The sequence below is a fragment of the Tachyglossus aculeatus genome, chromosome 5, assembly GCF_015852505.1.
Source record: "Tachyglossus aculeatus isolate mTacAcu1 chromosome 5, mTacAcu1.pri, whole genome shotgun sequence".
Lineage (NCBI taxonomy): Eukaryota > Metazoa > Chordata > Mammalia > Monotremata > Tachyglossidae > Tachyglossus > Tachyglossus aculeatus.
Genome location: NC_052070.1, coordinates 80942570 through 80960175, shown reverse-complemented (window position 1 = coordinate 80960175; position 17606 = coordinate 80942570). Strand labels below are relative to the sequence as shown.

The 17606-nt window shown below is 40.9% G+C and overlaps 2 protein-coding genes across 5 annotated transcripts in view; both read left to right on the top strand.

The window, feature by feature from the left end:
• Nucleotides 1-4405, top strand: part of LOC119928819 (disintegrin and metalloproteinase domain-containing protein 18-like) — a gene marked incomplete at its 3' end in the record, with an annotated part of 46033 nt that extends 41628 nt beyond the window's left edge. Inside the window, exons 19-21 of the mRNA XM_038747336.1 lie at nucleotides 289-444; nucleotides 2491-2529; nucleotides 4185-4405. Coding sequence (XP_038603264.1) covers nucleotides 289-444; nucleotides 2491-2529; nucleotides 4185-4405 — 416 coding nt within the window. The remainder of the gene's footprint in view (nucleotides 1-288; nucleotides 445-2490; nucleotides 2530-4184) is intronic.
• Nucleotides 4406-4530: 125 nt separating this feature from the next.
• ADAM2 (ADAM metallopeptidase domain 2) overlaps nucleotides 4531-17606 on the top strand; it is a 51453-nt gene continuing 38377 nt past the window's right edge. For 3 of the 4 annotated variants that reach the window (XM_038747025.1, XM_038747026.1, XM_038747024.1), the window contains exons 1-4: nucleotides 4531-4605; nucleotides 11611-11690; nucleotides 13751-13806; nucleotides 16416-16494. In XM_038747025.1, the coding sequence (XP_038602953.1) occupies nucleotides 4545-4605; nucleotides 11611-11690; nucleotides 13751-13806; nucleotides 16416-16494 (276 nt within the window). In that variant the 5' untranslated portion in view covers nucleotides 4531-4544. The remainder of the gene's footprint in view (nucleotides 4606-11610; nucleotides 11691-13750; nucleotides 13807-16415; nucleotides 16495-17606) is intronic. The other variant, XM_038747027.1, reaches the window with a different exon arrangement.

The window sequence follows — 17606 nt, the reverse complement described above, 5'->3', positions numbered from 1 at the left end:
CAGGTTCCATTCCTCCACCCTTCACACTGCCCCAAGTGAAACTTCTCATTGTTTGTGCTTGCTTCTCTCACCTCTGGCCCCTGATCTAAGTCCTGATTATGGGTCAGAACCTAGCAGGGTAGTGAAATGGTTCAGGAGCCCAGTTATTCCATGCCTTAAGGACATGTACCCGGCATTAGTCCATGGTTAACCCATAGCAGACTAGCAGGACAATGCAGCTAGGTGCAGAAAAAGCTTATCTGTATAGTTTATAATTGCTCTGAGCTTTCCTTTGTTTTCCTTTTCTAGATATAATTTTCACTGGGAGGGCCTATGAAGATAATACGAGGAAGAACTGGCTTCTCCTAGGTTTCTACATTTCTCTACCCTTCCTCATCATTACTACCATTATAATTGTGAAACGAAATGAAATGAAAAGATTGTGCGGCACAGAGGAATTACAAAGTGATGAGTAAATTCTGTATATTTATCTATTTTACTTATTTAGCTAATGAAAAAATTTTCCAAGTCTTCATTAGAGTATCCCAAACCAGTAGCTAAAGTTTGACATGTTTAGTTTGAGGTGATGGTGGGACATACAAGTAGAAATGTCTCGAAGGCAGGAGGAAATGTGGGATTGCAGAGAGGGAGAGAGAGTTCAAGACTGGAGATGTAGATTTGGGTATCATCCGCATAGAATTGGTAGTTAAAGCCAAGGGAGCAAATGAGTTCTCCAAGGGAGTGGGTGTAGGTGGTAGATCTGTCTCAAAACCATATCGTAGAAAGTTGTACATTTTGTAGCTCTTTAGAGCTTCAGCTTTGTCTTTAACCTGATGCCATGTGGCTACCACATTCAGTCTGGTGACTTCCAAAGAATATGCTGACTGTCTTTACTCAGTTTTCTTCTTCCTTGTCTATCATGGTATCAGTGACAGATTCAGTGTTGCGGCCACCATTGTTAAACTTGAATAGGGAACTCAGACTGAGAAATTTGATTTGAATACAAAGATAGGACAAAAGGGGAGAGACAGGATAAATGACCATTTTCTGCACTTCTCTCAACAAGTACCCAAACTCCAATAAGCAACTTGAACTTTTGGAGGCCTCAGTACATATTCTTGGCATTTAGTCATAGTTCACCACATTAGGGGAACTGAATGCATATTAGAGACTGCAGAGGAAGAAAGAGATTACAAAAAGCCCAGTTCTTTTGAATGTGAAAGCTCTGTCTTATTTGCTGATTCACAGAACCTCCCCTTAAGCTCCTATTGACTGATACCATCTCTTCCGAGATAGTCCCCAAGCCATCAGAGGTTTCTGGTAAATGTAGTTCTTTGGGATTTTGAGAAACATAGAACTCAGGAAGGAGGCAATAATAGCTTTCCTGCTCCCCCAATGGTTCCCTTTGGTTACAGTTCCACTTTTCTTGGGATCCAAATATAGCCACAACCAGACTATTCCAACTCTCTGTTAGGGTGTTTGGGTCTAGATAGATTCTTTAGGGTGATATTCAAGTCTTTGGTTTGGCAGTGGCTTGCATAGCCTTGGATCTCTTCAAACGTGTCATCCCACCACTTGTTGCACTTGTTCCTAAACTTGAAGCCTATCCTTGTGGATGAAGACTCTCTTTTGATAGGATCAAGAGGGGCTCCAGGGTATTGTTGCTATGTTCATTGCTTTGTTGTAAGTAGTCCTTTCATCCCTGAATATTTTCACCAATCCAGTCTTGGTAGCATTGACTAGCTGCTTGGAAAATTGATGGAAAAATGGTTGTTTGCTGTTGAGGTCGAAATATGTAGACTGGGTTCCTGACTCTATTAGTGGGGGATAATATTGCTAAATTACTAATAATATTACTTCTCCAGGAGCCTACTATTGAGTTATTTTGGCAAGCTGGAGGTTTCGTTTGATTCTTTGTTAGTACTGCTAGGGTATGTTGGGAGATCAGATGATGTTTTATCCAGCCCTAGGATCCATGGCTGGCTGTCACTATCCATAACATCCTTCAGGTCCCACTAGAGAACTCTGATATAATTAATGACTAGATATACTTAGATTTTTGATGCATCCAAGATGCCTTTCATTTATCTGGAAGGTGGAAGATAATGCTAGGGATCACAAGTTGGTTATTGACCTCTTCACTGAGGAAGATATTTTGGTTTAATTTTGCAGTCCCATGAATTGCATTTACTTATTTTTCCCCATATTTCATTATGACCCCCAATCTGAGCATCCAACTTTCCCCTAACAGTCAACTTGTATGAATTTAGAAACAATAGGTTCATGGCAATAGATCTTAGTTTTTTGAGACCTGAAATTGTAGTGGAATGTTAAAGTAGGTTGGAAGTCCAAGGGATCTGGGGGAGTACGCACCATGATTAAGTGCATGCCCTCTATTTCCCTGCATTCATTTTAAGACAGTTTTTTCCAAGATAACTTTAGCATCAAAAGCATATTTTGATACCTCAACATTCTTACATTTCTGTTTATTAATGTAATATTTTTGCATAGGTGTACATCAGAAGAGAGCAATCAATCCTGTAGTGCAAGGTGAGTTTAATATCTAGCAGAGTAGGACTATAAAATTCACCATAATGCTTTTATTTTAAAATAATTTTATGTTGTGGTTTTATCAGGATTTAAGGTATCACTTTCCCTTTATTAAACCTTTCAACATCACCATCAAGCCATTCCTGAAGCTATTTATAGACAACCCAGACAAGGCAAACATAATAATAATTAATAATTATGGTATTTGTTAAGCGCTTAGTATATGCCAAGCACTGTTCTAAGCGCTGGGGTAGATACAAGGTAATCAGGTTGTCCCACATGGGGCTCAAAGTCTTCATCCCCATTTTACAGATGAGGTAACTGAGGCACAGAGAAGTTAAGTGGCTTGCCCAAGGTCACACAGCAGACAAGTGGTGGAGCTAGGATTAGAACCCACAACCTCTGACTCCCAAGCCCGGGCTCTTTCCACTAAGCCACGTTGCTTCTCAGGTGACAAATAATTAGAAAAAAAAGGAGTGGCCTGGGATGTTTCACTTTCCATGCCACTGAGTGTAAAAATGGGCAGAGACGGAGAGAGACAGGAGCTTGGCACACTGCAATTTGTTTATGCGTGTTAGGGACTGTGGGAGCATAATGCCTCACTGAATACGCCCTAACTGGGCTGAATGGGGGCATGTGGCCTTTTTTCCAATTTCCAGACCTTCTTCCTGGATTTTTGCTTGTGTCTAAATTTTCGAGACTTAGTTATGGAGTCCAGGCTTGGAAAAAAGTAAATTGCAACTTTATTCCTTTTCAATCCCTTCCTTCCTGGCACTTTGCTACTTATGACTAATTGCTTAATATTTATTGATTGTCTAAATTCATTCATTCATTCAATCGTATTTATTGAGCACTTACTGGGTGCAGAGCACTGTACTAAGTGCTTGGAAAGTACAGTTCGTCAACAGATAGAGACAATCCCTACCCAACAACGGGCTCACAGTCCAGAGGGGGAGACAGACAATAAAACTAAACAAGTAGACAGGCAATGTGGAAGGCACTGTAAAGAATATAAAAACTAACCGCCTTTCAGGATTTTCTATCAGAAAGTAATAGCAGATATAAACAATCCATTAATATTTCTAATCTATAAATTATCAATTAAAACAAATTTATAGATAATAATTGTAATTGTGATATTGTTAAGTGTTTACTAAATGTCAAGCACTGTTCTAAGTGTCGGGGGGTAGATAAAAGGTAATCAGGTTGGACACAGCTCTTGTCCCACATAGGGTTCACGGTCTTAATCCCCATGTTACAGATGATGTAACTGAGGCACAGAGAAATTAAGTAATTTGCCCAAAGTCAAACAGCAGATGGGCGGAGCTGGCATTAGAACCCACATCCTCCGACTCCCAATCCTGTACTCTTTCCACTAGGCAAATGGTACGCTCGATGTTTTGAATATTCTAGTTATTATGATGTATTCATTGTATTAAATTTGAATTCGAGTTAGCTTTTGGTTCCGATTTTTTCCAAAATCACAGGAAGGCTCAGCCCAGGGCAGGATACTGAATTTTACAGCAATGGGTTTCGTCACTCCCATTTCTGACCGAATACTTGTTAGTTTATTAACCCTCCCCAAGCAGCTTGTAGCGTTTTTTCCGCAGTCCAAAATCCAGGCGTCTTCAGGATTTCTGTCTTTTCATTCCCAGCGAACGAAGTTCATAAGCAGCCGCTGCTGCAGACACGGGACGTCGCCGCCGGCTTCGCTAGAAACCGAGGAGCTCGGGCAGGTTACGAGCGGGCAAGCGGCTTCATTTCGTTTTCGGATTTCGTTCCTTGTCACGTCGGAGGATTTTCTTTTGGAAACAATAAATGGAGAGGGGCAGTGAACAAGCGGAGTGGCGTTTCTCTCGCCTGGGGCGCTCTGGATCTAGCGCGGGCCTGGAGGAAGCGGGATGCGGGGGGCGCGGCGGGGCCGGGGAGCGCGGGCGGGAGGGGTCCTCGCGCCACCTGGCCCCCGTGCGGCCCCCAACGGGCGTCTCCCCCGGGTCCGGAGCGGCGGGCGCGGGATGTCCGGCCTCTGGGCGCTGCTGGCCGCAGGCCTCTTAGCCGGACCGCTGGCCGGCCTCGGTGAGTCTCCACCGGACCCCCAGCCCTCCGGAAACCTCGCCGAGTCCACAAATGCTCTCCATTCCCTTCCATAACCTCCCCTTCCCTCCCCTCCCCTCCCCTCCCCTTCCCTTCCCTTCCCTCTTTCCTTCTCTTTCTTTCTTTCTTTCTTTCTTTCTTCCTTCCTTTCTTTCTTTCTTTCTTTTCTTTCTTTCTTTCTTTCTTTCTTTCTTTCTTTCTTTCTTTCTTTCTTTCTTTCTTTCTTTCTTTCTTTCTTTCTTTCTTTCTTTCTTTCTTTCTTCCTTTCTTTCTTTCTTTTCTTTCTTTCTTTCTTTCCTTTCTTTCCTTTCTTTCTTTTTTTCTTTCTTTCTTTCTTTCTTTCTTTCTTTCTTTCTTTCTTTCTTTCTTTCTTTCTTTCTTTCTTTCTTTCTTTCCTTTCTTTCCTTTCTTTCTTTCTTTCTTTTTTTCTTTCTTTCTTTCTTTCTTTCTTTTTCTTTCTTTCTTTCTTTCTTTCTTTCTTTCTTTCTTTCTTTCCTTCTCTCTTTCTTTCTTTCTTTCCTTTCCTTTCTTTCTTTCTTTTTCTTTCTTTCTTTCTTTCTTTCTTTCTTTCTTTCTTTCTTTCTTTCTTTTTCTTTCTTTCTTTCTTTCTTTCTTTCTTTCTTTCTTTCTTTCTTTCTCTCTTTCTTTCTTTCTTTCTTTTCTTTTCTTTCTTTCCTTCTTTTCTTTCTTTTCTTTTTCTTTCCTTCTTTTCTTTCTTTCTTTCTTTCTTTCCTTCTTTTCTTACCTTCTTTTCTTTCTTTCTTTCTCTTTCTTTCTTTCTTTCTTTCTTTTTCTTTTCTTTCTTTCTTTCCTTCTTCTCTTTCTTCCTTTCCTTTCCTTCTTTTCTTTCATTCTTTCATTCTTTTCTTTCTTTCTTTCCTTCTTTTCTTTCTTTCCTTTCTTTCCTTTTCTTTCTTTCTTTCCTTCTTTTCTTTCTTACCTTCTTTTCTTTCTTTCCTTTCTTTCTTTCTCTTTCTTTCTTTCTTTCCTTCTTTCTTTCTTTCTTTCTTTCTTCCTTCCTTCCTTCTTTCCTTTCATATTTCTTAAGCACTTACTATGTGCAAAGCACAGTTCTAAGCACTGGGGGGATACAAGGTGATCAGGTTGTCCCACGTGGGGCTCACAGTCTATCCCCATTTTACAGATGAGGTAACTGAGGCATAGAGAAGTTGTGGCTTGCCCAAGTTCACACAGCTGACAAGTAGCTGAGCTGGGATTTGAACTCATGACCTCTGGCTCCCAAGCCCGTGCTCTTTCCACTGAGCCACACTGCTCTTCTCCTTTCTTTCTTCCTTTGTCTCTTCCTTTCTTTCTTCCTTTTTCTCTCCCTTTCTTTCTCTCTCTCTTATTCTCTTTCTTCCTTTCTTTCCTGTTCTTTTTTTATTTTCTTCTTCCTTTCTTTCCTATTTTCTTTCTTTCTTTCTTTCCTTCTTTCTTTCCTATTTTCTTTCTTTCTTTCTTTCTTTCTTTCTTTCTTTCTTTCTTTCTTTCTTTCTTCCTTTCTATCTTTCTTTCTTTCTTCCTTTCTTCCTTTCTTCCTTTCTTCCTTTCTTTCCTATTCTCTTTTTCTTTCTTTCCTATTCTCTTTTTCTTTCTTTCCTATTCTTTTTCTTTCTTTTCTTTCTTTATTTCCTTCTTCCTTTCTTTCCTATTCTCTTTCTCCTTTTCTCTCTTTACTTCTTCCCGCCTTTCTTTTTTTCTTCTTCCTTTGTTTCCTTCTTCCTTTCTTTCCTATTCTGTTTCTTTTTCTGTATTTCCTTTTCTCTCTTATTTTATCTTTTTTTCTTTTTCTCTCTATCTTATTGAGCACTGTGTGCAGAGCCCTGTACTAAGCACTGTACAACACTAAATGGACACATTTCCTGCCCACAGCGAGCTTACAGTCTAGAGGGGAGCAGACATTAATATAAATTACAGATATGTACATAGGTGCTGGAGGGGATAGAACAAAGGGAGTAAGTCAGGGAAACACAGAAGGGTGTGGGAGAAGAGGAAAGGGGGGCTTACTCAGGGAAGGCCTCTTGGAGGAAATGTGCCTTCAATAAGGCTTTGATGGGGGAGAATAATTATCTGGTGGATTTGAGGAGGGAGGGTGTTCAAAGCCAGAGGAGATAGATGAGATGGAGGCACAGTGAGAAGGTTAGGACTGAGGAGCCAAGTGTGCAGGCTGGGTTTGAAGGAGGCAAGCAGCTGCCTCGACCCCTCTCTGACCTCCCAGCAAGTTTGGGGAAGTTTGGGGCACCTGGTGCGCGGTAACTAATGAAAATAATAATAATAATAATAATAATGGTATTTGTTAAGCACTTACTCTGTGTGAAGCGCTGTTCTAAGCACTGGGGGGGATACAAAGTGATCAGGTTGTCCCACGTGGGGCTCACAGTCTTAATCCCCATTTTACAGATGAGGTAACAAGCATAGAGAAGTTGTGGCTTGCCCAAGTTCACACAGCTGACAAGTAGCTGAGGCAGGATTTAAACCCATGACCTCTGACTCCTAAGCCCACGCTCTTTACACTGAGTCAAACTGCTTCTTTGCAGGGATCATGCCTCCTAGCTCTGTTCTCTGCCCAGCGCTTTGTACAGTGCTCTCTGTACATTCTAAGCCTTCATTCAATTCTGTTGGTGTATTGAGTAATTTAAGTAGCTCTCAGGATCTGGCTCTCTGAAACAACTTGTCCAAGAGGTTAATCAGTAAGAAAAAAAAGAAAGGTCCATATTTTCAGCAACTTGGCTTCCTCAGTGTATGCCTGAAAAGACAGGAGAGGAAGCAGTGCTTCATTTGGGCGGCAGCCTAGCCCATGCACATGTGGTCAAGGTCCATTCTGGGCCAAAGCTCTGGCACCTTCAGATGGAGCCCTTGTGTTGTCAAAGTGAAAATTGACCCAGGCAGAGAAAGCAGCATTCCTAGTTTATTTTTGGGAGCGAGGGACAGAGAGAAAGAGAGTGAGGGTGAGAGAGAGTGAGTGTGTGTGTGTCTGACTGAAAAGAACCATGCATGATCCATCAACCTCGACCCAATATGCAAACTAAGATTGTCTGTTGTTGTGTATTGGGTTCTTAGTTGGCAGCTCCAGGTGGCTTTTGGTCCTTTTCCATCTGTCTCATGATTCCCTCGGAGCACTTGGTCCAGAAAAGCTATTCCTTTCTTGTTTACAGTGTGGCACACATCTGGTTTGCGTGCCACAGTTTACCAGTTTTCAGTGGCAGCGTTATATTGTTTGCAGCATCACTTTACTGCATCCTTAAAATGTTTCCTCTATTGTTATTTTCAGCCACCCCTTTCCAGCGTTTACTCCCCTTAGCTCAAGACACAGTCTTAGATTATAAACTTCTGCTCTGAAGGTACCCACAGGTGAATGGGGCTTCCACTCCGCAGTGCACTGACTTGAAGCAGGAGGCATTGATTGGCTGCAGGGAAACCTGAAGTTCCTGGTGTTCTAGAAGGTCTGGGCAGTGTTGGTTTCTGCTAGTGCCCACCCTGTCTCCTGTGGGACAGTGGTAATTATTTGTAATCTCATTTTTCCACTTGTTGTGGAGTATGGCCTGTAAGTGATCGTGAAGAAAGGTTGGATCTAGTGTTTATGGCATTTCAGTTCTCACAATCATAGAAAATGGACATTACAGTTCTGTAAACTTCAGTTCTGTCTGAATCTTGATACCACACTCACCAGATTCTTTTAGCAAAGCATGGTTAAGACAGGCTGTAAATAATTTCAAGTTTCTATTTCACCGTCTAATATCACGTCACTGAAAAGTGTGCTGCCTAGACAGGATTTAGCTGAGAGAGAGAGAGAGAGAGAGAGAGAGAGAGAGAGAGAGAGAGAGAGAGAGAGAGCGTTTGTGTATGTATTTTCCTTGGTCCAGGATAATGCATGCTTTGATTTTTTTTAATACAAAATGTGTGAGCAGAGTACAAGTCTACCAACTCTTACATTGCAGTCTCCCAAGCGCTGGTTCAGTACTCTTCACACACTAAGCTCTCAGTAAGTACCATTGATTGATAGTGTAAGACTGCAGTGCCTGACTGACTTTGCAAAGTAATTCACAATTACTTGCATGACTTCTTGGGTGTGGGATTCTAGGGCCATCTGCATTTAACTCTTGAATAACTGCTTCCATGACTTCTGATGATGCTTGTAGCCTGTTGAGTTGAAATAATTTCTAACCAGATGATCAGAACTGTATTATAAATGCCAATGTTCAGGTCTCTTATTGCATCCTTCAACATCATTGCATAGACTAAAATAGGTGGAACTAGACCTACTCAGGTTATGGGGAATGAATTAGACAGGGTAACTGTCATCTCTGATATGACCAGCAGCTGTTAGAGTTTAGTTCTACTTGGGGTGTGCCTGGCACATCACACTTAACAAATGCCATTGAGAACAACAACTATAAAAACTTAATACCGGTCACAAATAACACCATCATTCAGAGAAGCAGCTTGGCCTAATGGGACGATGGGAAGAGACCAGACCTGGAATTCAGAGGACCTGGGTTTCAACCATGGTTCTGCCACGTTCACCTCTCTGTACTTCAGTTACCTCATCTGTAAAAAGGGGATTAAATCTCTGTACTCTCTGCCCCATAGACTGTGAGCCTCGTGAAGGACAGGGACTCTGTCTGACCTGATTTCTAATATCTACCACGGTGTTTAGTATAGTGCTTGGCACATGGCAAGTGTTTTTAAAAAATACTATTATTATTACCCTCCCCATCGCTGAAATCCATCACAAGGCATTATCCTGGACTCCTCTCTTTCATTCAACCTCCATATTCAGTCTGTAAGCAAATCCTGTTGATTTTTCCTCCACAATATCTCCAAGATCTGTACCTTCTTCTACATCCAAATGACCACCATGATGGTTCAGGCATCAGCCATAGCTCAGCTTTACTACTACACCCCTCACTTCATGCTTCCAGTCTCTCTATCCCGTCCATACTTCACTACTTTCATTCTGCACTTGTCTCCCCACTATTCATAAACCTCAAATGCTTCCCCATTCCTCTCAAGACATTCAATCAGCTCTCTCCCTTCTATCTATCTACTCTCTTCTTCCACTATATCTCAGCTCACACTCTTTGTTCCTCTAAAGCTAACCTACTCACTTGTGCTTCCTCCTCATCTCTCATACTGCCTACTCTCACTCCCCTGTCTAGAACTCTCCCGTCTTTCCAAATCTTCCAGACCACAGCTCTCCCCATTTTCATAGCCCTTTGGAAATCACATGTCCTCCAGGAGGCTTTTCCTGATTAATTTCTAACCTCATCAGTTTACATCTTGCCAACTGCTACTTCAGCAAGGCTCCTCCTATGCACTCACAGCCTTCCACAGCACTTATATACTTATCCTACATGACCTATTACTTAAACACCTAACTCATGTACTTATCCCCCCTTTCCTTCTTCCTAGCTGTTATTCATTTTAGTCTCTCTCTCTTTGCTGGATTGTAAACTCTTTGAGGTTAGGGATCATATACATTAACTCTACTGTACTCTTCTAAGCTCTTAGTACAAGGTGCTGTACACAAGGGCTCAATAAATGCTAGTGATTGATGGATTGAAGTCAGTGTTGCTCCCTGCAATTTTCTGTAGCTGATGTTTGGTAATGATTATGTCCATTACAGTGTGTACATGCACTACACTACAGCTACAGTGTGGTTTGAAAGAACATTATGATTTGGGCATGTTGACAAATGTTGTTTTTCAGTAGCTGGTCCAGAAGGACTCTGGTTAGGCTATGTAGACAATGGGATGCTACAAGAGTTGTCACAATCTTTCATTTTTCTGCTTGAAGAGGGTTTTGGCAGTTGCATCTTTGAGATACTATGACAATGCCTCAGTGTTCCATTTGTTAAGGAAGTAGGCAGCCTGATCTAGAGAAAGCACTTGGGTTTGAGGAAACGGAGACCTAGTTTCCAGCGTTTAGAACAGTGCTTTGCACATATTAAGCACTTAACAAATGCCATTATTATTATTATTATTATTATTCCAGTCCCAGATGTGGCACTGGTCTACCATGAACCTTGGGCCTCTCCCTGGGCCTCAGTTTCCTCATTTGTAAAATGAGGCTGATTCCTGCCTCTCCTTTCATTCAGTAGTATGTATGGAGAGACTTCTGTGTGCAAAGCACTACATTAGATGCTTGGGAGAGGACAGTAAAAATAACAGACACTTTTCATGCCCTTAAGTTCCTTACAATTAAACTGGCTATATGTTGTAAGGCTAAAATGAGACGAACAGTGTCAAAGCACTTTGCAATTAAAATTTAATTTAATTTAAAAGTGCTATTCAAATCCAAGGTGGCATTATTATTGTGTATGCTGCACACATTTCCTCATTCACAGAGCAGTACTCTTTCCACTGGGCCAACATCAGGGCTCTGCTTGACCCATAGCAGGTGCCCGGTAAGAATGATAACAATAATAATTATGTTACTCATTAAGCACTTACTATGTGCCAAACACTATACTAAGCACTGAAATGAGAAGCATTACTACTTCTACCACCACTACTATCAATCAATCAATCATACTCATTGAGTGCTTACTTGTGCAGAGCACTGTACTGAGCGGTTGGGATAGTACAATATAGCAATATAACAGAGCGCTCCTATTCATCTATTCATATTCCTGTTCTTTCCTTTTCTTCTATCTGTAAATAATTTTTGCTTCCGCATCTTCTCATTAGATTGGAAATTCATTGAGGACAGGGATCAGGTCCTTCACCTCTTTTGTTCTCTCCCAAGTGATTTAATACCATGCTTTGTCACAGTGAGTGTGAGGGTTTTGGTAGGGAGATGGGAGCAGGGTGGTGATAAAAGAGAAAAATACATTTGAAAAAGGTATTATGGTACTATAATAGATCATTTTATTAATTCAGAAAATGATTTTGCAATTGTGTTTGGAAGTGAAGAGGGAAAATGGAGAAGTGGCAAATGGTGAGTGGAAGGAGTAAAAGGAGGTAACACAAATTTTGATTCCTTTAGGCTCCCAGCGAACCTTTCTGTCAGTCACCGTTCCAGTGAAGATTCCAACCACTTCAAATGAAGATTTGGACCCTGAATATGTAATTAAGATGAAACATTATTTATAACTGTTGCTATCAAAAGCCAGTGAAACATTTACCAGAGTTTAAAGGAATCCATGGGACATCATTCTCTATTTTTTGTTTCTGTTTGTTGGTTTTCTAATTGGGAATTAAAACCTTTTAGCATTGTTGTAGTTGCTTATATCTTCATTGTCATTTTTCAGAATTTAGGTTTTGATTTTAAAGTTCCTGAGCCCACTGTTGGGTAGGGACTGTCTCTATATGTTGCCAACTTGTACTTCCCAAGCGCTTATAGTACAGTGCTCTGCACACAGTAAGCGCTCAATAAATACGATTGATTGATAGAGCCTCAATTTTTATGTTGCTATTAGGCCTTTTCCTATCATTTGTTTAAATAACATTTGTTTTGTTATAGCCAAACAAATATGTATGCATTTTCCTTTTGTCTGGATTTTCTTAAATTGTGTCAATCATTTGTGTGTTTATTTTTCCATCTGCTTCTGAATTTTACTTCTCAATTTCTGTTTTGGTATCTCTAGCACTCTTTCACACTGTGGCAGTTCTACTATTGATTCATGTGTGTGCTTTTATTCTGGAACAACAGGGCTGGTAGCAGTGGAATAAGTAAAGTGATGTCAGTTAATTTATTGCAAGAAAATTTAAATTCTTTTATTCACTGTAAGAAATTTAAAATGTTGCCTAATTTACTTTTTAAAATACTACATATGAAGAAATGTAGTAATTTAAAAAACCCTTTAGTTACACTTAGACATTTTCATGATTTCAGGTTGCCTAATGCTTTTCACTTCCTGATGATTCTGGCCAAACTGGTTTTTTTGTGTATACTATTTTGTGTTTGTTTCCCCACTAGATTGTAAGTTCCTTGAGGGCAGGGATCATGTTTTCTTAACTCCATTAAACTCTTCTAAGTGCTTAGTAAAGAGCTCTGCTCACAGTGGTACTCAATAAATATTATCAGTCAGCTGACTGATTTTTCATTTTGCCTTGTATACCTGTTGAACATATAATTTATTCATTTTCCTTGATTTGCTATGCCTTCACTCACCCTCACCCAAACCCCTCCCCCCATATTACCATTTGGCTGACCCCACACCTCTAATTGAACCCACTGCCCATGGCATTGTTTGCTAATCAGTTGCTACTCCTGCTCTATCTCTGCTGTGCTCCCTCCTCCCCCACATGCCCCCACCGCCTTACCTCCTTCCCCTCCCCACAGCACCTGTATATATGTACATATTTACTATTCTATTTATTTTATTTTGTTAATATGTTTTGTTTTGTTGTCTGTCTCCCCCTTCTAGACTGTGAGCCGCTGGGTAGGGACCGTCTCTATATGTTGCCAACTTATACTTCCCAAGTGCTTAGTACAGTGCTCTGCACACAGTAAGCACTCAATAAATATGATTGAATGAATGAATGAATTCCTGTAGGGCCCATGGAGTAGGAGTAGTCAGTCAGTCAGTCAATTGTATTTATTGAGCGCTTACTGTGTGCAGAGCACTGTGCTAAGCACTTGGGAAAGTACAATACAACAATTTAACAGATTCCGTGCCCACATCAAGCTTACCATATAGAGAGGTGGAGGAACTTTGGAAGGGGCCACCACTGTCCTGGTAGGTCCAATCCCTCCTGCTTTGGGCATCTCTTGCAGTCCCAGCCCTAAGAGAACCACATGGCAGGGCTGGCCATGGTGGGACATTTGTTTTTTTTTTTTTAAGTTATTGGGGTGGAGCCAGTTATGGCACAGGACCAGGGAAAAGGAACACAGGAGAGTTGGGGTAGAAAGATTAGAAAAAAAATAATGATGGAATGGATAGGGTAGTTGCGGGCAAAAGACTCTTCTGAGTGCCCAGAAACCTCCAACAGAAGTAAATGGAATACTTCCCAATTTGGTCAGGACATTAAAGGCAACCTCATGGGACCATGCCCCATTGCAGAACACCAATTAAGTGTATATTTAGTAGATTTTGTTCACAAATGAATTTCATTATTGTGACTATAAATCGATTATGTTTTTAATTCACATCCCTCTGTGTTTTTGGATGATCTTTTACCAGGCATCTTATATGATCACAATAGAAGGAAAGCCATATACCATCCACCTGAAGCAAACGTAAGTGCTTGATTATTCTTGCCTAATTTTTGATTGTCTTCTAAGAATAAAGGAATGCCATAACCAGGTCAGGTTAATATTCTTTGTCAAAATGCATAAACTGGTATGTTCACCATTAGCCATTAGCTTCACCCCGGTAAATCTGAGGCATTAAAGCTAGTCCACCCTGCCCCCAGGGACCAGAGGTGAAGCTAAGTTGGAGGCGACCTCTCTTGCCCCATGATGACAGAAAGAGGAGGAGGAAGACAACCTCACTATTTCTGTTTTCCCAGTCCTCCCTGCCCCCCAGCCCCTAGAGGTATGGGAATTCATCACCTGCCCGCCTCACCTCAGCCACCTTGGGGGAAGGTCCGGATGTAGGATGGGGTCTGGAACTCCGGAGCTGTTAGAGCATAGGCATCCCATGGATGGCAGTCACTGGACTTTCCTTCTCCTAGGATCCACTGAAGTGACCTGAGTGCCAAAAAGCAGCACAGAGACCTTGCCGCCCCACAGGGTGCCCACACTGCAATAGCCCTGAACCTCCCATCCCCTTCTTGTCCCTGTTTGAAGCCCTTAGGCAGGTGAGGCAGACAGATGGCTGCTCTTTGTGGGAGATTTCAGGCCATGGATGAAGGGAAATGCTCATGCCCAGTTTCAAAGCCCGGGGTAGATAAAAAAAGCAGCAGCAGAAGAGGAGAAAGGGAAGATGTCATGTAAGAGTACGTTTTTCCTTTCTCTGTTTTCTCTTCTTTCTCTTTCCCTTATTTCCTCTCTTCCCTCTACTTCCCTTACCTTCCTTTCATTTACCGATCTGTCACAGCCTGACATCCTGCTCCAAAGTTCACAATGAAAAGTTACTGCCCAATATCACATAATAAGATTTGTTTTTAGTAAGTACTTCTCCTTTACATTGCTCTATGTGTTTTTTTAGACAAACGAAGTTCTGCTGTCTTTACTAATGGGAATTTACAGAGGAAAAGGATCACAGTTGTTTAAAAGGAACATTTTACATAAATTCACGTGGCCTGTATTTTAATGCCCAGGGTGTACAAGAAAAGGTGAAGTGATGATCGTTGTTGAGAATTCAGATAGATGATTTTCCATAGCTTAGTCTTAGAAATTTTTAGGGATCCTACATATTTTGTGTGGTTCCTAAAGAGCACTCATATTTTGAAGCAGAACTCGTCTTCCAAAGAGTCTGAAGTGAGTTATTCTAAAAGAGTCGGGGTACACAGTTACTTGGAATAAAGGGGAGAATAGGGATTTCAAGCTAATATAAAGAAGCACTGATTCTGGAGAAGGGGAATTTGCATTATAAATTTAAAAATGAAATGTGAAGCTTGTAATTTCAAAATTTGCTTTGAAACATCAATATGACTCTTTTTAAAAGTTTGGGTAGTGTTGTTTTTAAAGCAGCTGGAGGGCCTAGAATATATTGTCAAGCATGTTGTGGATACTCAGTAGGTGGCTGAGATAATAGCATCTGCACTCCTCTTATTAACTTGCCCCAAATCACCAACTTAATGCAGGATACCATTTTTATGTAATTACAGTAAAGAAATTGTAGATACTTCCATTATAAATGTATATTATCTAAAGATGAATATCAGTAAGGATATTTATAGCTGTAATTCTATTTATTCCAACAGTTTTGACACCTGTCTACATGTTTTGTTTTGTTGTCTGTCTCCCCCTTGTAGACTGTGAGCCTGTTGTTGGGTAAGGACCCTCTCTGTATGTTGCCAACTTGTACTTCCCAAGCACTTAGTACAGTGCTCTGCACACAGTAAGTGCTCAATAAATACAATTGAATGAATGAATATGGCTATAACTCTACTTGTTCTGATGGTAATGACACCTGTCTACTTGTTTTGTTTTGTTGTCTGTCTCCCTCTTCTAGACTGTGAGCCTGTTGTTGGGTAGGGACTGTCTCTATATGTTGCTGATTTGTACTTCTGAAGTGCTTAATACAGTGCTCAGCACACAGTAAGTGCTCAATAAGTACGATTGAATGAATAAATGAATGAAAGAATGAATAAACTCCCACATGTCTTCCTTGTGAGTCAGGTGGTGAGGCCCTGGAGAGAAATCCATTGCCTGGAGGAAAGGATAGAGCCAGAATAGTCCCTAGAGGTCTGGAACAAAAACACAACTGATGCAGTCAGTTGGTCAGAGGTCAAGGCAGATTGCAGGCAAAATGGATTAGTCCAACAGGTGGAGGTGAAGGCAGAGGGCAGACAGGATAGGAAGGTCAGCAGGCAGACATCAAAGCAGACAGTAAGTGAAAGGACAAACAGGAAACAGGACTGGCAATAGACAAACACAAATGAGCAGAAAGGCAAGAATCTCAACCATTTTGTGATGACATCAGGGACTGAGAGCCTTTTATTGGGGACTCTAATGAAGCTTTTTATCCAATAACAATAGCTCCTAAAAACATAAATACATTAAAATATCTAGACCCCCTACAATAAAAGGTACCAGATTTAGGTCCCATCTGAACTGTCATCTGCAGACACTATATTCCTGAAGTAAAAGCTGGAGCCAAATGCTAGCTTTGAGAGATCTATTTAAATGAAAAGATGATTTACCTTTAAAATCTTTGCTTTCTTTTCTTTGTTTTACAGAATATTTGTACCCCATGATTTTAGGATATATAATTACAACAAAGAGGGATTTTTGAATTCTGTTACTTCTCATGTTAAGGTATGACATCTTATTAATAAGTGCTTACAGTGTGCAAATTACTTTTAATAATTGTAGTATCTGTTAAGTACTTACTAGGTGCCAATATTGGACTGCGTTCAACCTGATGATCTTGTATCTTGTCCTTAAAACAGTGCTTAGCATGTAGCAAGTGCTTAATATACTTATTAAGTACCATTTCAAGAAAAAAGAAAAGGAAAAAAAAAAAGAAAAAAATGATCTTGGGAGCCCTGGTTGGTACAGATGCTTCAGACTATGAGGTTGCCAATTTAGCCTAAGCCTATCCTCAACTTATCCTCTTGGGCCACAAATTTTTACATGGAGGCTGGAAGTTAGAGTTTCAAGATGCTGGCAAGAATGAGGCAGAGTGAGGAGAAGGGTGAGGTGGGAGCATTAGTAAGGAGATGCCAGGCTTGGGGTTTGGACATGGTGTAGTGGGAATGAACCCGTTGCCAACACAGTAAGGAGAGGTGTGACTCAAAGCAAGGAATCCTATTATGGAGTCATGTGGAAGGAAAGATGTGGGACAGTGGGAAGGAAGTACAGGGTCTGAGCTACTTGCCCAGATTCCTCAAATTTTAAGGATAGTCCCACTATCTTCGCAAATGGGAATCTTAGCCAAAATGCATTTTATTTTATATGCTCATCTAAACCTAATCCTTGATTTGTCTGTATCCTACCTTGGGCATGTCGGATTTTAAGATTGCTGTCAACACCAATTTCTGGCGGTGAGTCTTTAAGATTTCCATAAAATATTATTTTGAAACTTTGCAACTTTAACTGAAGAGATGATGGGGATGAGAGTATCTTTTCAAAGTGCTCCTTTAGAAATTCCAGAGAGTCTGTTAACAGATCTTCTCCTGACAGACCTTCTCCCGCAAAGAAGAAATAGCCTACGTTTTTAAGAAGTCAAGTTCATCTCCCTATTTGGCTCTTTCAAGCCCAGTTGCTTTTTGCTATCCTTTGTTACTGCCTGGATCTGTTCTGCTCTGCCTCTACATTAGTAGAATGCATCGTGGCATGATGACTGGTATTAGTGTCAGGGTTGCCCTTAGGGACTGGTGAATCGGGTCAATTGCTTCAGGGCCCTGTGCTTTATGGGGGATCCCTGA